Here is a 24,645-nt window from a genome sequence, read left to right on the forward strand (position 1 = left end):
ATTTGAAGGTAGGACCTCCTGTCTCTAGTCCTGGTTCTCAATCCTCTGAGCTACCCAGATGCCCCCTTGTTCAAAGCTTTTGAAAAGACAATTCCACTCTTCTTGTGCTTACTCTTTTATTTTATTATTCTTTAATAGCTACTGAGTGCACACAAATAAGGATGACAACACTGATATTGTAGTCATCAGAATAATGCTAATTTCAGTCAGTCAGGTAGTCAATACATTAAAGGCCAAATATGTGTTATGACTTAACTAAGCAATAGGCACATACCCCGCCCCACACACACACAAGATAAAGATAAAGACTGTCCATGATCTTATGAAGCTCATAATAAGGATGAGATAAAAGGAAAATAACTATATACACAAAAGCTATATAGAGGATAAATTAGAAATAATCAACATAAGAAAAGTAGCATCAAAATGGATTAGAAAAGGCTGCCTGAAACAGATGGGATTTTAGTTGGAATTTGAAAGAGCTAGGAAATTTAGGAGACAGAACATTCTATGCATGTGAGGCAGCCAGTGAAAATGCTGGGAGTTGTGAGGTGGAATGTCTTGTTTGAGGAACAGAAAAAACACCAGTGTCATTAGATGATAGAATACATAATTGGGGATAGGGTATAAGAAGACTGGAAAGTAGGGAGAGGGGCCAAAGCAAGGAGGGCATTCTCTGAAGAATTTTATTGCCCAATAGAAGATTTTATATTTGATACTACAAGTAACAAGGAGCAACTAGAGTTTTTTGAATGGAAATGGAAAGGAGATGCAGTTAATTAAACCTGTGTTGGAATGAGGAGAAACCTGTGTCTGGGAGATAAAGCAGCAGATTATTGAGAAAGTATGAGAAAGAAGTGATGAGACCTTGCACTGAGGTGGTGGCAGTATGAAAGGTAAGATTTAGGCAGACAAAAGAGATATTACACAGGTAAAATTTATTCTCCTTAGCAACAGATCAAATATTGGAAGTGAGATAATAAAAAGTCCAAGCTGATGCTGAAAATAAGAACCTGAGTACTTGGGATATTGATAGGCTGCTGATATTAGGAATGATGGTAATAGGGAAGGAATTTAGGCATTAGTCTTATGTAATTGCAAGTATTCTAGATTGTTTCAAACTTTGTATTAAAGCATAATTACTTGTTTCAAACATGATAATTTCCTTGTTCCTTTAACATTTTCACATTCATACCCCTTCACAGCCTAAGAATATACCTTATAAAAGCAGAATTTTTAAAAGATGTCGATTTGTCTGTCATTTCCAGACCCTTTTCCTGCCACTCCTGCAGCAACTGCTCTTTCTCCTATAATTACTCCATCTATCTATATCACTCAGCTCAGATTCTTGTTTCTATTATCTACCAGCCACTAGATTTATAGAATGTGTCACTCTTATTGTTAGCCCCATCTTTCTCTGACTAGTCTATCTTTACTGTACTCCTTATCTACTTTCACTTTATAAAGATATATTTTCTCTAAGATTCTATATTAGGTCTTCTTTTTTCCCTTCTTTTCACATTCCTATACTTCAAAAACTTCAATTATTGATTCACTATGGAGGGCTTGAAAGCCTAGATCTCTACTCACAGCTCTCTCCTAAACTCTAATCTTGAATTTTCAAATGCCTTGTAGGATATCTCTATAATTTCCCTTCTATCACTCCAAACTTCACATGTTCAAAACTAAACATACATTTTCTCTTTGAAGTCTCTTTCTCTTTTACTGTAAATTGCTGATATTTCGCTTGATCTTCACAATTCTTAGAAGTAGTGATAGTGGCAGCAGGTAATGATATCTCAGTTTTGCAGATGAAGAACCTGACATTGGTAAAGATGACATGATTTTTCTATGGTCAGACAACTACTTGTGAAAGGCCCAAAACAGGACTGTCAGATCCTTAACACCCATTCATCTTTGTACTTGATGACAATGCCTCCATTGATAGATGACATAATCATCTTTTTAGTCTCTTAGATTCATGTACTTGGAGTAATTATTGACCTATTCATCATTAAGATGGCTAGTCCTAAAATGACTACTTTTGTCATTTCTTCCATATTTGGTCCTATCTTCCTGTAGCAAATGCAGGTTGTTCAGTTCTTAATTTTTTTTCTTAGTTTATTAGAATATTCTCTTAACTGTTCTTCCTTCCTCCCTTGCCTCCTCTATAACATATATTTCACATGTGTTTCCCAAGCAAGCATATAATTATGTAACTCCTCTACTCAAAAATGTTAGTTGTCTCCTATTTCTTGACTAATCCTGGCATTAAATGTTCTTACCAATTTGAATCAAATCCATTAGATAACTTTCTTTCACACTGCACCTCCTCATGTATTCTGGATGCTATCAATGTTATCAGAATAGTTTATTCTTATCTTATTGTTTCTGTTGTTTGTACTTTGTACATTGGACACATTAGATCTGGAATGGAGCCCCTCCAAGGTTTCATTTAGCACTGGGCTTCCCTCTTCAGGAAGACTCCATCATGCCCCAGAAACCTCTTCATCCTAGAGGATCACTTTAGCCTTGAAGCGCTGAAACTCATACCCTAAAGGTACATTCTGCTCTTAGTCCCTCCTTGTGATTAGAAAGTATAGGGTTCCCCCTAGAACTTCTATTTAAAAAGGGCTAAAAAGGGCACTCAGGTCAGCGATCTATTCACATCCCATGATGTTACATTCCTCTGTAGTACTGAGGCAGGAGTCAGGAAGATTTAAGTTCCAATCCAGTATCAGAAATTAGCTTTGTGATCCTGAACAAAACATTTCACCACTTTGCCTCAGTTTTCTTAGCTGTTGTGAGGATCAAATGAAATAATGTTTGTAAAACAATTAGCACAGTGTCTGACATGTACTAGGTGCTATATGAAAGCTATTGATTAACATAATCATCTTCATCCTCATTATGATGATGATGATGATGATGATGATTACTTTCTTCCTCTTTAGAATGAAGGTTTTGAGAGCAAGGATTTTCTTTCTTTTTGTTAGCATTGGATTGTCAATCTAACAACTTAGCTCAGTATCTGGAATATAGCAAACATTTAATAAATGTTTGAGGATGGGCCCATCTGTTGGAATTCTTTTCCTTCCATATTGAGATTTCTTCAGGTGAAAGTAACCTCTTATCATTTCTTTACTCCCTGGACCACACCTTTGCATTTATCTCACTTTCTCTTTTGTATCATAACTAGATGAGTCCTTGCCCGAACTCCACATTATAATGTAAGCTCCTTAACAGCAGTGTCTCATCGAGATAAAAGTGTGTACATATACATAAATACATACATACAAATAAATATGCATACATATGTGTATATACATATGTATATATTTAAATACTAAATGAGGTAACATTTGAATGCTTTATAAACCCTGGAGAGCTATATAAATACTATGTATATGTGTGAATATATATATTTAAAAGTTCATATACATAGCTGTACATATTATACAGGAATTTATATAAACATTTAAAATATACATATACATATAAATATTTATACAATATGCATATGCATATATAGTTATATCTGTATATCTAACAATTTATAAAATACACATGGACGTAGCATTTAAACAGCTCTCTAAAGTTGGCAAAGTATTTACATATGTTGGCTCATTTGATATATAACTATATACACATATATTTGTTTTCTTTTCACCAAGTATAGTGCCTTATAAATAGCAGGTGACTAATAAATGATAGTTCAACTGAATGGAATGAAAACGTATAGGATGGCACAAAAAATTAAAGGAATTCCAAAAAAAAAACCTAATGAGCAATTAATACTATTTTATAAGTTCCTAGCCATTAAAGTTATAATACATATCATAACTATACTGAAGTTAAATCAAGATAGAGCTTCATCTGTATTCTTTTATAAAGTTAGTTTTATAGTGTATATGTAGTGAGCAGAAACAAGGTGATGATTTTAATAAAATCCCTGGGTAGTTAATGACTTTAGAGATAGACTAAGTTACCTTTTTTTTTTTTAGAAATTTCAGTATAATTTCCTCCAAAAAAAATACAGAAACATTTTCAGCAGCTCTCTGATGCAACTACTTGAAATAGATTTCTATCATTGCATGCTCTCTAAACTCACTAGCCTGTAAAGTCTGTCCTCAATCACAATCACTGGCGGCGGGGGGGAATTAGCAACTCTGTCCATGGAGGTTTGATGGCCCCCAGGATCTGGAGTTGCCATCTAAATATGTGTATTGGGCATAACTGTGAAGCACTATAACAATACCAATTTGAAGAAGCCTAATGCACTTTCAAAACACAAAATGCCTTTTTTAAAAAGCAAGACTATATTCCCAAATATTGGGAAAATATCTTTGGAAAGCAGAGGCTCCAAAGGCAGTTGATGTTCAAAGGTCACCAAATGCAAGATGAAAACAAATTCTGATTTCTAAAGTAGCTATGAAAATGACACAATCATCCCCCGGCTTAACTCCTGTGAGATTGAAATTGATGTTGCATTTTTGGCAGTTTTGAGTATGTTTATGACTGGACCCTTTAAGAAAGGGGAGGCAGCTGCATAGTGGGGATGCAATTCATTCTCTAATACAGAGATGGTGTTAGTTCTGTAAGTTTATTCATTTGGTCAATGACTCATCAAATTCTATTTTTGGGGGTGGGGTCGGAAGTTGGGGAGTGAATTACAATATTTTATACCTTCTATAGGGGAAAAAAGTAACATAATCCATGAATATGTTCCCCCTTCCAATCACTCTATAGTGGTAAGCAATATGTGGGGAAAAAAAGAAACAAAACCTAATGAGACAAATAGTGGAAAAAATATCTCTATCTGTCATGCATTTCTGTTAGTATATATATTTGACTCATTTCCTTTTGGAAATTCAAAGCTTCAGTGGTAAACACCTTGGAACTATGAACTAAACCTCTAGACTGAGGGACAATGCCAATTCTATCTAAGTGCTGTCACTTGAGAGGTACATTAGAAATACAATCCAACAAACCTATTTATAAGTCAACTTTATGCAAAACACTGTTCTAGGTGTGCTAATGAACATACACAATTTAGATTACTTGTACCTGTCATCAAGGAACCAAAATATTGAAGACCTCTCCAGAAGAATACCTGAGAATAAGCATCAAGACAGCTGTTTCCTTGTCTATTTTACCTTTGTAGCAATTTAGAGAAGGTAAAAAGGAATCTGGAGAATAATTGCTTCAACTCTCTCATTTTAGAACCCTAAGGAAAGCTAAATATTTAGCCAGAGTTCACAGAATTATGGAGAAACAGAAATACTTTTTGAATTTCCCACTTTACTCCCCCGTCCTTGCTGAAAATAATAGTAGCAAGGTGAATTGGTTATATGGGATAGACATGATGGCACCCTTGAATCTGAAGGCTGGTTCTGGTTGCTGAATTTAATACACCAATTAGTATTGGTGCTTGGTCAGTTAGTTGAGGAATGATATTTATTATGGCTTTTTAATTAAAACTTCATATGCATTTTGTAATAAGCCTTTGGAATATGAAAAAATGGCAATGGATTTAAAGCTAAAGAATGCAGTCACAAATGTTGGCTATGCTGCTTTCTCTGCATGACCATGAACAAGTTATTTAGCTGTTCTGTGAATCAGTTACTTCATATATATTGTAAATGAATTATATTAGATGATCTCTAATATCACTCTGAAAGCTGAAATATATGATACTATTAATTTCTTGGTCAGAAGAAAGCTTGTTTATGAAATTACTGTTACTACCAGTAAGAATATTACTATTATTACTATTATCATCACTATCAATACCCACTACCTTTTCCTCCACCACCACTGCTACTGTTACTACTGTTCCATAACTTTATATAGTACAAAGTGTCATAAACAGCATTAAAAATAAATACTTTAGTTATGCTTATTGTGACTTTTTTATTTCTCATTAACTAGTTCTATGTCCTTGAAGTAGTCACTCTCCAGGGCCTCAAGATCCTCTTTCATAAAATGAAAGGACTTAATCTAAATTGCACTAGATCTCCTCTAAGGTTCATCATACCTCTGAGATTCTATAGTTCTATGTGCGGAAAACTCCAAGTATTTCAGTTAAAACATTTAAGATCATGACCCCTTTTCTTTAGGGTCTTATAAGTAGATTAAACAGATGGTTATTGTTATAATTCATTTCTTTTTTCTGGAAAGGGATACAGATGTAAAACATTTCTCAGAACTTTAAAATGCATGAAATTACAGTAGATATCAGAGGGCTTGCTAAAGAGCCTCTTTGGGAATTGGTCATGAGATGGGTACTATAAGGGGTGAGGTGCCCTGAAAAAAAAACACAGCAGGATAGATACCAAATAGAAATTTTGCTTATTTCACAATTATATCCTGCTTCTGAATTTCTTGGCATGGGGTGAGAATGAAGCTACACGAATTACTTAGCATTCACACTTTCAAAGGTACTTTCAAATTATCCACCAAGGAGTTTCTTGAGTTATCAGTGTGTCTCCTTGGACTTGAATAGAACCTGACAAATTCCAGATAAATTTTGAATATCTCTCATTGCCTTTTTAGGTCTAAGTCTTTTGGGTTTTTATGAGAGTGTCACCGTCAAAGGATAGCAAGGGAGTGGTGGTGGGTTTTAATGGCCCATAGACAGTCTTGAGGGCACTGAAAAATTGTTTGTAGTTTTTTGAATCAGCAAAACACTGGATTTCTTCTGCCTTTTTTTCCCACCATAGGTCTTGCATCTTCCTGATCTGCGCCGTGGCTTGGAGAGACTTGAATCTGTCCTTTTTAGGAGCAGAGTTTGGGTTATTTTCCACTTCATAAAGGCTTTGTTCTTTTTGCTCAATAGGTCTTCAATAGCAGTGTTGTTCTCTTTGAACCAGTCCTAGTGGTAGAGTTGTTTGGGGCCTAGGACTGTCTTTGATGTTTCCTTCACTGCATCTCTTAACTGGTTCCATTTCTCAGTTGAGCTTCCAGTGAGTGGTCCCTTGGCAGACAGCTTGTCCTCCACTCAGGACTGGAATGTTTGCAAATAAGATGGATCACTAAGACAACTCACATTGTAAAATGCGCGAACTGTCTGGGCGTGTTTTGGATGGCGAGGCGCAATGCGCATTTGAAGAGTCGCTCTAACCAATCAGTGGTCTGTCCAGCATTCAGCTCCTCTCATGGCTCTAGTGATCTGTACATCCTGGATGTCTCGCCGGCATACAATGATGTAGTCAATGAGATGCTACTGTTTTGATCGTGGGTGCATCCACATTGTTTTATATTTGTTCGCCATTCTGAACACAGTGTTCGTGATGGTGAGTTTGAACTCTGAGCATTTGCTGAGTAGCAGTAGGCCCTTGTTGTTCATTTTGCCCACGCTGTGTTTTCTGAGCACTCCTTTCCATCCCCCATGGTCCTGGCCAACTCGGGTGTTGAAGTCTCCCAGTAGTATCAGCTTGTCATTTGTGGGCACTGAGTGCAGGACGGTACTCAGGTCAGAGTAGAACTGCTCGATGGTCTCCTCTGTGCTGGTCAGTGTTGGGGCATATGCGCTGATGATTGTGGCATACCGGTCTTTGCTGAGAGGTAAACGGATCTTCATGAGCCTCTCGCTGATGCCCACAGGCAAGTCTGACAGCTGTTTGTGCAAACTGGTCTTGATGGCCAGGCCAACACCATGGATTCTGTCTTCACTTGTGGCTCTACCTTTCCAAAAGAAGGTGTACCCAGTGGTGGGTTCGCTGAGTGATCCCTCTTCTGGTAAGCGTGTTTCACTTAATGTTGTGATGTCGATGTTATATCATGCCATTTCTTTACTGATTAGAGCTGTTCTTCTCTCAGGTCTTGGGGTATTCTCTCTATCAAGTAATGTTCTGATGTTCCATGTTCCTAGTAGAAGTTTCTTTGTATTTTGTTTCTTTTGATTTCGACCTCTTAAAGGGATGACCTGCCAGCCACGGTGTGCTGACCGGGTGTTTGTAGGGCAGGGAATGTTTGGGACACCTTTTCTAGTCCCCTCCCTTGATTAGGGTAAGCAGTGCTGTCCTAGAGAGGGCTGCTCAATTGCCCAGGATGCTGCCGAACGTCCCTGCTGCCCTATAGGGCCGAGTGACCACTGGTCCGTGGGCCTCCTACGTGCAGGATCGTGACTACAACTGCCAGTGGTCATCTCCACCTGTTGCGTTGCCACTCCCCTATCGCCGCAGGTCTTGAAGAGGATGGACGGGGTTCGGATAGATGAGTGTGCACAAAGATACTTGTGCATGAAAGAGATTTAAGTGGAAAAGTAGATGCACAGAGACAGTCCCACTCTCTCGGCGTTGGAAGCACTTCAGTCAGCTTTTCAACCGACCCTCTTCAGTCGACCAAAGCACCCTTGACCAGATCCCCCAAAACCGCACCATTGAACAACTTGACGTCCCTCCTTCAATAAAGGAAGTCCAAAAAGCCATTAAACAAATGAGTGCAGGCAAGGTACCCGGTAAAGATGGGATCCCAACTGAGGTGTACAAGGCCTTAAATGGAAAGGTGCTCCAGGCATTCCACATAGTACTGACCAGCATATGGGAAGAGGAAGACATGTCCCCAGAACTCAGAGATGCCTCCATCGTAGCCCTATACAAGAACAAAGGCTCACGAGCAGCCTGTGACAACTACAGAGGCATCTCACTACTCTCCACTGCCGGAAAAATCCTCGCCCGTGTTATACTCAACAGACTCCTGTCATCTGTTTCAGAGCAGAACCTGCCTGAATCACAATGTGGCTTCCAACCAGATCGCAGCACCATCAACATGGTCTTCACGGTGAGGCAAATGCAGGAAAAATGTCTTGAGCAGAACCTGAGTCTCTACATTGTCTTCATAGACCTGACAAAGGCGTTCGACACAGTGAACAGGGATGCATTGTGGGTGATCCTCAGCAAGCTCGGTTGCCCAACAAAATTCGTCAAACTGATCCAGCTCTTTCATGTTGACATGACAGGGGAAGTCCTATCTGGTGGAGAGACTTCAGATCGCTTCAACATCTCCAATGGCGTGAAACAAGGCTGCGTCCTTGCTCTAGTACTATTCAACCTATCCTTCACCCACGTATTATGACATTCTGTGATGGATCTAGACCTGGGCGTCTACATCAAATACCGACTGGATGGCTCACTATTTGACCTTCGCCGCCTGACTGTAAAAACAAAGACAACAGAGAGACTCATTCTAGAAGCTCTCTTTGCAGATAACTGTGCTCTCATGGCCCACCAAGAAAATCATCTTCAAACCATTGTGGACAGGTTTTCCACCGCAACAAAACTGTTTGGCCTGACTATCAGCCTCAGCAAAACAGAGGTGCTGTTCCAACCCGCACCAGGGAGGCCAACTAACCAGCCGTGCATTACAATGGATGGCACGCAGCTTTCTAATGTCAACACTTTCAAGTACCTGGGCAGCACCATCGCCAACGACGGGTCCCTAGACCACGAGATCAATGCCAGGATCCAAAAGGCCAGCCAGGCACTCGGGTGGCTGCGCTCCAAAGTCCTCCAGCACAGAGGTGTAAGCACTGCGACGAAGCTCAAAGTGTACAACGCAGTGGTCCTCAGCTCGCTCCTGTACGGTTGTGAGACATGGACACTGTACCGGAAGCACATGAAACAGCTGGAGCAATTCCACCAACGCTCCCTCCGGTCAATCATGAGGATTCGATGGCAGGACCGAATCACCAACCAGGAAGTCCTCAACAGAGCCAACTCCACCAGGTCGAAGTCATAGTCCTCAAAACCCAGCTATGATGGTCTGGATACGTCATCCGCATGGACCCACAGAGAATACCAAGACAGGTATTCTATGGTGAACTGTCAGCTGGACTCAGGAAACAAGGCCGACCAAAGAAGAAATTCAAGGATCAGCTAAAGTCAAACTTGAAGTGGGCTGGCATCACACCAAAGCAACTAGAACTCGCTGCCTCTGACAGAAGCAGCTGGCGAACCCACATTAACCATGCCGCCACCACAAGATGAGAGACGTCAACGTCTTGCCGCTGCGCGTGAATGCCGACACCAGGCCACAACCGCACGTCCCATAACAAGTGGCATCCCATGCCCCATGTGCCACAAACTGTGCGCCTCAGCCTTTGGACTTCAAAGCCACATAAAGGTACATCAATAGATGATAATGCACAAAAATATTAGTCATTCTCTGTCACCGAGAGACTACCACTATTACTATCTTTTGGGCTTAGTGTAGTATCATTGATTTATCAGCTCAGACAGCTTCAAAATACAGTGGTATGAAGTATTAATAAACAAAAAATAAATTCCAAAGGATTACTTTTTAATCCTATATTGTATTGAGTTTTCTCTGTTGAGAATAGGTTAGCCCAAAATATGGTTAAGGAACTAGATCAGTCCTCAGCAAACAATAGCCTATAGGACAAAAATGGCCTCTTGTTTCTATACTTGCAAGTTACAGAAAATGGTTGGTTACTCAGATTTAGTCCATGGACTTTAGTTTCTCAACCTCTGAATTCAATTTTGAAATTTTGCTTAAAATATGTATTGTTCTCATCCACTATCTCTTGAGACTTCTATTATTAAAATATTATTTTCATGTTTTTCATCTCTATATATTTGCTTATGCTATTCTCTATAAATAGAACATTTATTTCCACCTGCATCCCTTCTCCCCCCAGTCTACATTCAACATATTTTTCAACATTCAGCTTAAAGCATCATAGTTTTCAAACTTCAAGGTAATTAAAGGTCATCTAGCCCATAGGTATCAAATTTATGGGCTACAAAACTCATAAGTTAGCATGAACCAAAGTAGTAGGAAATTGGAAAAAATTAACAAAATAAAAATATAATAAAACATAGATAATATTATATTTTAAATCTAAGTAAACATGTCTTTTAGAGATCCTTATGTATGGTTAAGTAACCCTTGTTTCTGTTTGAGTTTCATACCCCTGATCAAGTATATTTTCTTCATTTTACATAAGGGAAAACTGAGTCTTCCATAAATTCTTAGTTTTCTGACTTCTCAGTTAGAAGGTAGCTTTCTTTAATCTGATCTTGAAGTATTTTTAAAATTCCTTTTATACACTTAACATATGCTATCTTTTTAAATACAGTTATTTGCCTCTGTCCTATATCTTTTGGTATTCTGAAATTTTTCTCATCTTTTTTTTATTTCCCCAGAAGAAAACATAGTATAATGAACATAGTGGGCACTTTTTTGTGTGTTTTTTTTTAATGAACTAATTAAAATAAAGCTCATAAAAATGAGCATGCTTACTGTGTTGCTGGAGTTTCCATTTAAATGTAAACCACTATCAAAGAGAGGTGAAGAAGCCCCACTGCTGTGATCACTGGATGGCCCTGGGGACCCTGAAAATCAAAGGAGAGAAAATTATTGCTAAATCATAGTTTAAGAAAAAAGAAAGAAAAGAAAGAATAAGAGTAATATATGGCCAAAACATAGAATCAATTCTCCAAATAAAAATATTTTTCCATAATAAAAGAAAACCTGTTATTATTTTTTGATCATGCTAATTATCCTTTTTGTACAGTATTTGGGCCCCATGGATCATTTCATTTTAAAAGCTGAAAAAAGAGTTTATAGATAAACTAGTTCAATTGCCTTACATGAAAGATGAAAAAACTGAACTTGTTCATGGTCATACAATTGATAACAATAGAGCTGAGATTCAAACCCAGGTCTTCTGATTCCAAATTTATGGTTCATTCCCTCACTTTGTTACACACTACTGGTCACCTCCAGCCAATGGATCTGGGTGGCACAAGTCCCGCTCCTTTGTATGTTGTGGATGAACAAATAAATTAGTGAATAAATGAATGAATATTAAATACTCCTTAGAAGCAAGGCAGTTCCTATTCTCAAGGTGCTAATATCTTAAAAGAAGTATTAAATTTTCAGCCAGAGGAAGGGATCACTGGTCCTTTGGGTATAGCGATATGGTAATGATTCCTCTTTAATACAATTTCTCTTTTTTAAACCCTTACCTTCCATCTTAGAATCAATACCAAATATTAGTTGCAAGTCAGAAGAGTGGTAAGATCTAGCCATTTGGGATTAAGTAATTTGCCCAGGGTCACGTACCAAGAAGTGTCTAAGGCCAGATTAACCCAGAAACTCCCTATCTCCAGATCTAGTTATCTATCCATCAAGACTTCCCCATTGCAATTTCATGCTCTAAACAATTGGTTATGCCACAGACAGAGTCTTCAGTAGAAATGGTTATCAATGAGGCAAAGGTAGTAGGACCACTAGAAGAACTTGCTAGGTCATATCCCCTTAAGGGTTGATTATCTGATGCCTTAGAAGTCTGGGCTAGGAGCTGAGCTAGTTTGGCTACTAATCTTGAAAAAGTAGGATGTATGATTTGAAAGTCATTGTTTCACAATAACTCTTGGATTTAGGGTGCTAGCCTAATGATCTTCCATTACTGTCTGAAGAGAGATGAGGAATGAGTAGTTGATAGCAGAGGGCAGCTTGTTACTTGAGCTATACTTTTTCCCTGACCCCATTAGAAAAAGGTGGGGTAGATGGTTCCCTTTTCTATACAGATTACTCCTCATGTAGATAGTTATGGAGGTCAGGCTGGAAGCAAAGTCAGTAGTCTGGAAGGAGGGTCAAAAGTTGAGGTTGGGTGGATAGCCGATTTCCCAAGATTTGAGTTTAATATTTCCATTGGAAATATTCCACTAGGATATCAGGTTGGTATTTGGAAAGCAATGAGCTTCAATAAAAAGGCTAGATAAACACCTGAAGGGGATGTGAAGAAGTAGATTCACAGTCAGTTATACATTGGATAACATGTCTTCTGGGGTGTTTTCTAACTCTGAAATCTTGAGGTTCTCTGAATACTACCAGAGAAACTAGCTATTGGGAAGAATTTGAGAACTTGAAAGGAAGAATGAAATGCTAAGGGATGATCAGGTGGAATGAAAGGTTGTTGATCAGTTGATCAGCCTTGGCTCTAGGACACACACTCTTTCTCTTTCTCTTTGTCTCTCTTTGTCTCTTGTGTCATATATATATATATATATATATATATATATATATATATATATATATATATATATATATATAGTACTGGATAAAAACAAAAACAAACTTTTCTACATCCATCTATGGCATGTTTTAAAAATTCTTTTACTCCAAAAAGTCTTATTTGATCAAACTAATGACACTTTTGGAACATTAGCCAAAGAAGTCCTTCATATACTAAGCTGTATATCCACTACTGGTTTTATATGATACTTTTTATTTTTCTCTTTTCTTAAATTAGGCATGATGTGTTCTACTTCTTTTATATTTCTCCCTGTCCCATCCCATGCATATATAAGTACAACTGTGGGTCCACAGAAAGTATTCAATAAAAAGCAGCAAAATGAAGAAATAAACTGATAAGCAGCCATATTATTGTGAAAGTTGGTCAGGAGTGTGTGCTCTTGCTTTCAGTTCTTCTTTGAACTGATTGATAAGGATAATGATCAAATGATTCAGAAAATTCACAAAGGATGAATAAATTTGGAGGTTGGAATTGGTCTAAGATGACTTTTTTGTAGATCTTAAAATTTAAAAGTCATAAAAGCTGCATTACAAAACAGCAGCTGAATAGTGAATTTCATGAGCCAGAGCAGGTAAATATGAATTCCAGCTCTGAAATAATATAGGTGTTACCCTAGATCAATCATTTCACTTTGTGGCCTCTAGTTTCCTTCTTTATGAAAACATAGGTTGGTCAAAATGACGATTAAGTTTCCTTAAAACTCTCAATATAGGATTCTATTAATGTTATTGGAACAAAAATATTAAGTGGCTAATGTATTTTCTTATCACATCATTATTTTGTAATATGGAATGGATTGCTTTCATTAACATCAGAATTAACTTCTAAAAATATAAAATATATTAGCTAGATATGTATCATTGCTTGTATGATTGCATGTATCACCCTAACTGAAAATCAAACTGAAGCCTGCACTGAAAGTATATTGATATAATATCAACTGCTATTCAGCACTGCTTTGACTTATTTTTTTTTCGTTGTTCAGTAGTTTCAATCATGTCTGACTCTTTGTGATCCCACTTGGGTGTTTTCTTGGGAAAGATATTGGAGTGGTTTGTCATTTCATGCTCCAGTTCATTTAACAGAATAGGAAACTGAAGTAAACATGGTTAAGTGACTTGCCCAGGGTCACTCAGGGAGAAAGTATATAAGGCCATATTGGAACTCAGGTCTTCCTGATTCCTAGCTCCACACTCTATCTACTATGTCACTTAGTTGTCCACTCAGTCTTGATACCAGCCTTTACAACCAATGGACCTAAGTCAGACAAATTTGGCTTTATAGTTTCTTAAATACTCTTGAATACTGAATTGTGTACCTGACTAAATAGCTACAACAAGATTTACTAGTTGGTTCAGGCACACAGACATATACTCCTTTTTGAGTAACTGAGGCAAAAATAAATTATTTTGAGTTGTCAAGAATGCAACTATTTGTCTTAATTCCTGAGAAATACTGGCCCTTTGGATTAGACTGAACTGTTTCAGAGTACAAGCTGCAATTGACCCACGATGTGGCCAAGGTTATCCAGATAGGATGACAGGCAAGCCACTTCTCCTTTCCACGCTTGTTTCATCATCTTGGCCCACCCCAAAATTAAGGGGTTGGACTAATTGTTCTCTAAGATTTCTTCCAGTTCTAAAGGCTCTAATTGGAAATCTCCTGCTAACAGTCTGTTGCTTGGTTACCATTCTTTCCCTAAGGCAGTCTGCCCCAGTTCTAGATAACCAGTAATCTTGAGAATGCTTTCACTTGCCCTAGCAGCCAAGGTCTGTGGCCAGGATGATTTAAGGGTAGAATTAGCATCACTTAAATGATCAGATTGAGTATCTTTGGGCTCTGACCAAGCTCAATTTGAATTCTGAGTTCCTATATGACATTAAGCAATAATAACTTACATTTACATGGAACTTTGAGTTTTTTGAGGCAATTTATAACAGCTTTAAAATAAAATAATAATATAAAAATAACTGTCAGGCATATGGTAAAATTAACACTACTTTATAGTTGAGGATGATGAATTCAGAGAGGTAAATTGTGTCAGATGTGGGATTTGAATCAGGGTCCTCTCTTTTGAAATATATTGTTTCTAACTTTCACACCATAGCTGTTCCTCAAAAAACAAATATACCAAATGAAGGAAATGAACCAGATAAACTGTAGTGAAGGTTCCTTCCAACTCTAAGTGTGGTTCTTTACATCATTTGATGTTATTTCTCACTCTCATTCTCTCATTGACTATATCCCCAAGATAGCTTACTAGAACCAGCCTAACACTGAGCTCTTTGTACTCTTTAGAACCTTTTTGGATGCATAACTTCTATTGCTTCAGCCAGGATGATAGAACCAAATAAGAATTAAGTGGGCAATCATCTAATAGATAAGCACCATAAAATTTAGGCCAAAGAATAATTTGAAGTACTCAGAATTAACACTGTGCATTGGCTGTATGCACCGACTAATGATGACAGGTGAAGAGAGAATATGCCCTTCATGTGGTATAAGTAGACTATTTTTCATTCTCCTCTACTCATATAATAGACTTTGGCAATGTGAAAACACTAAAGTAAAGGTTGGAAAATGTAAAATCACATCAGGAATAAAAATAGAGTAAACTGCTTCTTCCTCAGCTATCAACTTGACCAGCAATCCTAAGAATTTTAAATGGATCCTTAGGACATAAAAGAAACATAAAAATATACCAGAAAGTACCATGGACTGTGGCAATAAAACTTCAGAAGGTATAGTGTTCTAAGAAGAATATGCCAACAGAACCACTAAATTGGTTCTGACTAATGTCACAGTTATTTAAATATCCAAGGTGCAGCGATTCCATCTCTTCAATATTGCTTTTCAAATTTCAAATTTTAATTACGCTTCTAGAAATGGCATGCATTCTAATGGTACAATAAGCCTCTATTCCTTCCAAGACTCCTAGTTATGATGATTGCTTTCCACAGGCACATCCTGATCACCAAAGCTAGGGGGAAAGATTCGGGAAGGTTATGCAATTTTATACAGATCCATGACTAAATTTCTTTATGTAAGTCTATTTTATGAATTTAGGAACATCAGGGCAAACTTTTCTTATCCACAATTCCTACTCTGCTCCCACTCCTCAAAGGTCTCAGGGCAAAATTTTCCTCCCAGAAGAGACTTGAGAAATCCAAAAATATAATTTTTGCTTAAAAATAATCTGACAACTTCTGTTTTTCTTCCTTTTTTATCAATTTTTCTTGGCACATAGTAAATGCTTGCTGACTAACTGACTTACTTATCAGAGTATTTTCAAATGTATACATACAAAAACATACTTGGTATTACTGTAGAAAATATAACAATGGGAAAAATACCGGAATAAAAAATCATTGGTTAAATAATTCCTGTGAGGCTCACTAAATGTGTGAACTTGGATATATTCAACATCTACTCCTCCTGGAATTCAGTTTTCTTATCTATAAAATGAAGGGTTTGGACTATTTGGCCTTCCACCCTTCCTTCCACCTCCAATTTCATGATCCTATAACATTTTTTGTTGAATTTTTGCTAGATTTTGTTAGATTGTTTGCTTTCAATCTAGTTTACTAGTACATCTAGTAATATTCTAGAAAAATGATGACCAAAAATATACTTTCTGGTTTATTGTAAAATTTTACTGCTTAAAAATATTTAGGAACTCTTAAAAACACAGTTCAACATTTACAGATAGCAAAGCCTTTAAAATTCCTTCTCAATCATTTCAAATCCTTGATATATCTTTTTTTGCGCACTGAATATTTTAAGAATTCCAATAAAATAATAAAAAGCAGATATATACTTGAGCTTAAGTTAATATTTCTTTCATGCCTAAGGGAAATCTAAATAATGAGAAATCAATTATCTCACTCTTTTATATGTTAGCATCTTTCCTTTAAAACATGGATATAAGAACTTTAGTTTTCATATTCAATTTTATGTTGTTTTGTCATTTTAGTCATGTCCAATACTTTTTTATCCTATTTGGAATTTTTTTTGGGCAAAGATACTAGAGTGGTTTGGCATTTCTTTCTCTAACTCATTTTACAGATAAGGGACTGAGGCAAACATAGTTAAGTAACGTGACCAGGGTCTCACAGCTACACAGCTAAGTAAAGGACTAATCTAAGGTTAGATTTGAACTCAGATATTCCTGACTCCAGATATGGTATTGTCTCTCTCTCTCTCTCTCTCTCTCTCTCTCTCTCTCTCTCTCTCTCTCTCTCTCTCTCTCTCTCTCTCTTTCTCTCTCTCTCTCTCTCTCTCTGTCTCTCTCTCTCTCTCTCTCTCTCTCTCTCTCTCTCTCTCTCTGTCTCTCTCTCTCTCTCTGTCTCTCTCTCTCTCTCTATCTATCTATCTATTTCTCTGTCTCTCTCTCCATATATATATTTTATTTTTTTAGCTATGTTCTGATTTTATTTTTTTAAATATTATTTTATTTGGTCATTTCCAAACATTATTCCTTGGGAAAAAAAAATCTCTTTCTCCCCCCCAACCCCCCACCTCTCCCCTATCCAACATGCGATTCCACTGGGTATCACATGTGTTCTTGATTCAAATCCATTTCCATGTTTTTGGTATTTGCATTAGAGTGTTCATTTAGAGTCTCTGCTCAGACATTTACCCTCAACCCCTGTAGTCAAGCAGTTGCTTTTCCTCAGTATTTTTACTCCTACAGTTTGTCCTCTGCTTGTGGATAGTGTTTTTTCTCCTAGATCCCTGCAGATTGTTTAGGGACATTGCATTGACACTAATGGAGAATTCCATTATATTCACGTTCGATTGTACCACAATGTATCAGTCTCTGTGTACAAAATTTTCCTGGTTCTGCTCCTTTCGCTCTGCATCACTTCCTGGAGGTTGTTCCAGTCTCCATGGACTTCCTCTACTTTATTATTCCTTTTAGCACAATAGTATTCCATCACTAATATATACCACAATTAGTTCAGCCATTCTCCAACTGAAGGGCATCCCCTCATTTTCCAATTTTGGCCACCACAAATAGCGCAGCTATGTATATTCTTGTACAAATTTTTTTTTCCTTATTATCTCTTTGGGGTACAGATTCAGCAGTGCTATGGCTGGATCAAAGGGCAGACAGTCATTTAGTGATCTTTGGACATAGTTCCAAATTGCCCTCCAGAATGGTTGGATCAATTCACATCTCCACCAGCAATGAATTAATGTCCCTACTTTGACATATCCCCTCCAGCATTTATTACTTTCCTTCGCTGTCATGTTAGCCAATCTGCTAGATGTGAAGTGATACCTCTGAGTTGTTTTCATTTGCATCTCTCTGATTATAAGACATTTAGAACACTTTTTCATGTGCTTATTAATAGTTTTGATTTCTTCATCTGAAAACTGCCTATTCATGTCCCTTGCCCCATTTATCAATTGGAGAATGCCTTGATTTTTTGTACAATTGATTTAGCTCTTCGTAAATTTGAGTAATTAAACCTTTGTCAGAGGTTTTTATGAAGATTGTTTCCCAATTTGTTGCTTCCATTCTTATTTTAGTTACATTGTTTTTGTTTGTACAAAAAGTTTTTAATTTAATATAGTCAAAATTATTTATTTTATATTTTGTTATTCTTTATAAGTCTTTCTTGGTTTTAAAGTCTTTCCCATCCCAAAGGTCTGGCATGTATACTATTCTATGTTTGCCTAATTTACTTATTGTTTCCTTCTTTATGTTAAAGCCATTCACCCATTTTGAATTTATCTTGGTGTAGGGTGAGAGGTGTTGATCCAAATCTAATCTCTCCCACACTGTCTTCCAATTTTCCTGCTGTTTTTATCAAATAGTGGATTTTTGCCTCAAAAGCTGGAATCTTTGTGTTTATCATATACTGTCTTGCTGAGGTCACTTGCCCCAGGTCTATTCCACTAATCCTCCTTTCTGTCTCTTAGCTAGTAGCAAATTGTTTTGATGACCACTGCTTTATAATATAGTTTGAGATCTATGTACTGCAAGGCCCCCTACCATTGTATTTTTTTTTCATTATTTCCCGGGATATCCTTGATCCTTTGTTCTTCCAAGTGAACTTTGTTATGGTTTTATCTAAATGAGTAAAAAAAAATTTTGGAAGTTCAATGGGTATGGCACTAAATAGATAAATACCTTTGGTTAGGATGGTCATTTTTTTAAAGTTTTTTTTTGGATGTTCATTTTTATTATATTAGTTTCTCCTACCCATGAGTAGATAATGTTTTTCCAATTGCTGAAGTCTAGTTTTAGTTGTGTGGAGAGTGTTTTGTAGTTGTGTTCATATAGTTCCTGTGTTTGTCTTGGGAGATATATTCCTAAGTATTTATTTTTCAAAGATGATTTTGAATGAGATTTCTCTTTCTAATTCTTGCTGCTGAGCTGTATTGGAAATATATAGAAATGCTGATGACTTATATGGTTTTACTTTGTATCCTGCAACTTTGCAAAAGTTATTGATTATTTTGATTAGCTTTTTAGTTGAATCTCTAGGATTCTTTAAGTAGACCATCATAACATCCGCAAAGAGTGATAACTTGGTCTCCTCCTTGACTATTTTGATGCCTTCAATTTCTTTTTCTTCTCTAATTGCTACTGCTAGTGTTTCTAGTACAATGTCAAATAGTAGAGGTGATAATGGGCATCCTTGTTTCACTCCTGATCTTATTGGGAATGCATCTAGTTTATCCCCATTGCAGATGATATTAGCTGGTAGTTTTAGATATATACTCTTTATTATTTTTAGGAACGAACTTTCTATTCCTATGCTTTCTAGTGTTTTTAATAGGAATGGATGTTGTATTTTATCAAAGGTTTTTTCTGCATCTATTGAGATAATCATGAGATTTTTTCTTGGTTTGCTTGTTGATATGGTCAATTATGTGGATGGTTTTCCTAATATTGAACCAGCCCTGCTATAAATCCTACTTGATCATGGTTAATTACCCTTCTGATGACTTGCTGGAGTCTTTTTGCTAGTATCCTATTTAAGATTTTTTCATCTATATTCATTAGTGAGATTGGTCTATAATTTTCTTTCTCTGTTTTTGACCTAACTGGCTTTGGAATCAGTACTATGTTTGGGTCATGAAAGGATGTTGGTAGAACTCCCTCTTTGCTTATTATGTCAAATAGTTTATATAGCATTAGGATTAGCTGTTATTTGAATGTTTGATAGAATTCACTTGTGAATCCTTCGGGCCTGGGGAATTTTTTTAGGAAGTTCTTTGATGGCCTGTTGGATTTCATTTTCTGATATGGGATTATTTAAGAATTTTATTTCTTCTTCTGTTAGTCTAGGCAATTTGTATTTTTGATTATATTCATCCATATCGCCTAGATTGGTGTATTTATTGCCATATAATTGGGCAAAGTAGTTTTTAATGATTCCCTTCATTCCCTCCTCATTGGAGGTGATGTCCCTCTTTTCATCTTTGATGCTGTTAATTTGCTTTTCTTCTTTCCTTTTTTTTTAAATTAGATTGACCAGTACTTTTTCTATTTTGTTTGTTTTTTCAAAGTACCAGCTTCTAGTCTTATTATAGACCAATAGTTCTATCACTTTGATTTTATTACTTTCTCCCTAAATTTTTAGAATCTCTAGTTTGGTTTTCTTCTGGGAGTTTTTAATTTGTTCACTTTCAAGTTTTTTTATTTGCATTTACAATTCATTGACCTCTGACTTCCCTAATTTGTTAATATATGCACTCAGGGATATGGATTTTCCTGTGATGCTTTGGTTGCATCCTATAAGGTTTGAAAGGATGTCTCACCATTGTCATTTTCCTGAATGAAATTATTAATTGTTTCTATGATTTCTTCTCTAACTAAATTATTTTGGAGTATCATATTGTTTAATTTCCAATTAATTTTTGATTTGGTTTTCCATGTACCATTACTGATCGTTATTTTTATTGCCTTGTGATCTGAAAATGCTGCATTTATTATTTCTGCTTTTCTGCATTGTATTCCATGTTTTTGTGACCTAATGTATGGTCAATCTTTCTGAATGTGCCATGTGGTGCTGAGAAGAAGGTGTATTCCGTTTTGTCCCTATTTATTTTTCTCCATATGTCTATTAATTCTAATTTTTCTAAGATTTCATTCACTTTTTTTACCTCTTTCTTATTTATTTTTTTATTTGATTTATCTAAATTTAATAGTGGTTGGTTCAAATCTCCCGCTAATATAGTTTTACTATCTATTTCCTCCTTCCATTCTCCTAGTTTCTACATTAGAAATTTGGGTGCTATATTATTTGGTGCATACATGTTGATTAGTGATATTTCCTCATTATCTATAGTACCCTTTAACAAAATATAATTACCTTCCCTATCCCCTTTAATCAGGTCTATTTTTGCTTTGGGTTCGTCAGGTATCATGATTGCAACTTCCGCCTTCTTTCTATCAGTTGAGGCCCAGAAGGTTTTACTCCATCCTTTAATTCTGACCTTCTGAGTGTCTACCCGCCTCATGTGTGTTTCTTGAAGACAATATATGGTAGGGTTATGGATTGTAATCCATTCTGCTATTCATCTACATTTTATGGGTGAGTTCATCCCATTCACATTCAAAGTTATGATTGACACTTGTGGACTCCCTGGCATTTTGATATCCTTCCCTAATTTTTACCTTTCTTCTTTAGCTTTAACCTTTTAAGACAGTTATTTACTTTAAATTAATTCCCCTAGTTCCTTCCCTTGATATGTTTCCCTTTCTAGACCCTCCCTTTTTGTTCCCTTCCCCTCCTCCCTCTTCTTCCCTCTCTTTTTGTGCTCCTACCTCCCTTACCCCCCTTGGTTTTCCCTTCTCCCTTACCCTGTTGGATAAGATAAAATTCAAGATCACAATGGTTTTGGATGTTCTTCCCTCTCAGAGTTGATTTCACTGAGAGTAAGGTTTAACTCTCTTCCTCTCCTTCTTATAGGAGACTTCTTTCTCTTCCCTTCCCATGTTTATCTTTTTATGAGAAAGATTATTCTATTTAGTTTTTCTTTCTATTTCTTGGAGTATATCTTAGTACTATCAATGATTCCCTTCTCTTTTTCTTTCTATCTCCCCCTTTCTCCATATCATCTTGATGCCCCAAATTTTCCCTATGGGTGATTCTTACGACTCTAATGATGCATACAATTTTTGAGAGTTACACATTACCTTTTTCCCCACATATTAATATATATGAATTGATATAAATGTAGTCCTTATAGAAGAGAGTTTGAATAAAAGAAAAAAGATAACATTTTTCTCTTTTTCCCTTTCCTTCATATTCACCTTTTCATGTTTCTCTTGCTCTTTGTGTTTCGATGTCAAACTTTCCACAGATCTCCGGTCTTTTCTTTATAAACACTTTTAAATTTTGTGTTTTGTTGAATGCCCATACTTTCCCCTGGAAGTATAGAGTCAGTTTTGATGGATAGCTGATTCTTGGTTGAATACCCAGCTCTCTTGCTTTTCTGAATATCATGTTCCATGCCTTACGGTTGTTCAGAGTGGAAATTGCTAGGTCCTTTGTGACCCTGATTGGTATTCCTTTATATCTAAATTGTCTTTTTCTGGCTTTTTGTAAGATTTTTTTCTTTTGCTTGGAAGCTGTGGAATTTGGCAATTATATTCCTGGGTGTTGTCTTTTGGGGATTTTGTGTATAGGGTGTTCTTGGAACTCTTTCAATGCATATTTTGTCCCCTTGTTCTAGAATCTCTGGGCTGTTTTCTTTGATGATATAATGTATTATGATATTAAAATTTATTTCTGGCTTTTCTGGTAGACCAATGACTCTCAGATTGTCTCTCCATCCTCTGTTTCCAGGTCTGTCACTTTGTCAGTGAGATATTTTATGTTATCTTCTAATTCTTTAGTTTTTTGACTTTGCTTCATTAATTCTTTCTCTTTTGCAAGATCATTTTCTTCCATTTGCCTGATTCTGATCTTTAAAGACTGGTTTTCCTTTTCAGTTTGATCTGACCTGTTATTTGAGGCTTTGAGCTGTTTCTGCATTTGCATATTTTGGTCTCTCAGATTGTTGCATTCCTTTTGAATTGTTTCCCATTTTTCCTGCCAGAAGGCTTCCATCTTTTTGATAATTTCTGATTTAAATTCTTCAAGAGTTTGTGGAGAATTTCCATTTCCTTTGGAAGGTTTTGGAGCATTTGTTTGTGTTTCCTCTTCTATTTCCTCTGTATTTTGTATTTTTGCTTCATAAAACATGTCAAAAGTCACCCCATTCTTCTTGCTTTTCTTGTTGGTTGGAGGCTTTTGCACTTCTGTACTGTTTGCTATGTCTGGTTTTTCTTGCCCTTTCCAGTTAGAAATCTGAGTGAGGAGGACTGGCTCTTAGTGTATCTGTCTGATGATCCGAGGCTTTAGCCCCAGGCAAATTGTTTATTCTCTGCAGCTGCACTGCATTCTTGGGGAAGCCCTGGGTCTGTCCTCCCCTGTCTGCCAGCATTTCAGGTGTTACTGCTCTCAGTTACCTCCAGTTGCTTCTCTGCTGCCTTACTTCCACGTTCTGAGCCTGGCACAACACTGTCTTCAAGGTACCTCAGTGCCTTTGCTGGCCCTATATTTCTGTCCTTTTAGAGGGCCCTACACTCTAAATGGGGAGGGTTCCTGGCCTCATTGAGCTCTGAGGGCCCCTCATGGGATTAGGTACAGCTGGGTTGGTCTGGATGTGCCCCCAAGGCAAAAACCTCCTGTGAGACTCCAAAGGAAGGACCCAGCCAGGGGGCTACAGGCTTCCCCAGTCTCCCTCAGGTTGCTTCCCTGCCATCTGTTTTGGATGCCCTGAGACTGGCCCAGGTTTCTTTCAAGGTGTGCCCTTCAGAACAGCTGGCCCTCAGGCCCTTTTGCTGACCCTGAGGTTCCCACTGCTGATGCGGGCTCAGCACTCTGGTTTGGGGGGTGAGGGTCCTGAGACCTTCCTTCTGTTTTCCCCTTAGACCTGAGTGATCTAGGATTCTGGCTTTTGGGGGGGGGGGTCGTACCTTTTGATTTGAGTCCAGAAGGAGGGTTCCCGGCTCTGTCCTGTTGTTTAGTTTGAATTTCAGTCCCCTAGTAGAATTCAGTTTCTGATCAGTAAGGAAGGGTTTTCAGAGGTCTGAACTTTTGCTGCTTCTAAGCTGCCATCTTGACCGGAGTCCCTCTCCAACTGAGGAGTTCATCTAGTTGGACTTTTTCATTTTTTTTTAGGTAAGAAGATAAGAGCCATATGGAGGAGAAATGACTTTCTTAAAGTTATGGGAACCAGGATTCAAACCCAGGTTTTCTGATTCCAAATTTACTCCTCTTTCTAAAGACTTCACTGTTGAAGGATGGTCATACAGTTCTAAACAAATTATGACATGATTGTAATCTCTTTTTCTAACTTTTAAAAAATCCCTTATATCTCTTATTTTCTCAGATCTACCAATATGCAATATTTATCCTTTTAGGATCTTATTTTGGGGAAAAAATAAAATTGTTTCTCTCCTAAACATCACTCTTTTAAATAGTATTATTGTTTATAATGCTATCAGATGCTTCTATATGTAATACTTTTTACATTGGCAATTCTTTTCTGAGTTCTATTTAGACCTACAG

At 37.0% G+C, this 24,645-nt stretch overlaps 1 protein-coding gene across 6 annotated transcripts in view; it reads right to left on the minus strand.

The window, feature by feature from the left end:
• Window positions 1-24,645, minus strand: part of SNTG2 (syntrophin gamma 2) — a 771,339-nt gene that overhangs the window by 336,768 nt on the left and 409,926 nt on the right. For all 6 annotated transcript variants that reach the window (XR_008915522.1, XM_056813383.1, XM_007476197.3 and 3 more), the window contains one exon: window positions 11,266-11,357. Coding sequence is in view for 5 of the 6 variants with exons in the window: in XM_056813383.1 (XP_056669361.1) it covers window positions 11,266-11,357 (92 nt within the window). In the remaining variant the exon portion in view is untranslated. The remainder of the gene's footprint in view (window positions 1-11,265; window positions 11,358-24,645) is intronic.

Source organism: Monodelphis domestica, chromosome 1 (assembly GCF_027887165.1).
Source record: "Monodelphis domestica isolate mMonDom1 chromosome 1, mMonDom1.pri, whole genome shotgun sequence".
Lineage (NCBI taxonomy): Eukaryota > Metazoa > Chordata > Mammalia > Didelphimorphia > Didelphidae > Monodelphis > Monodelphis domestica.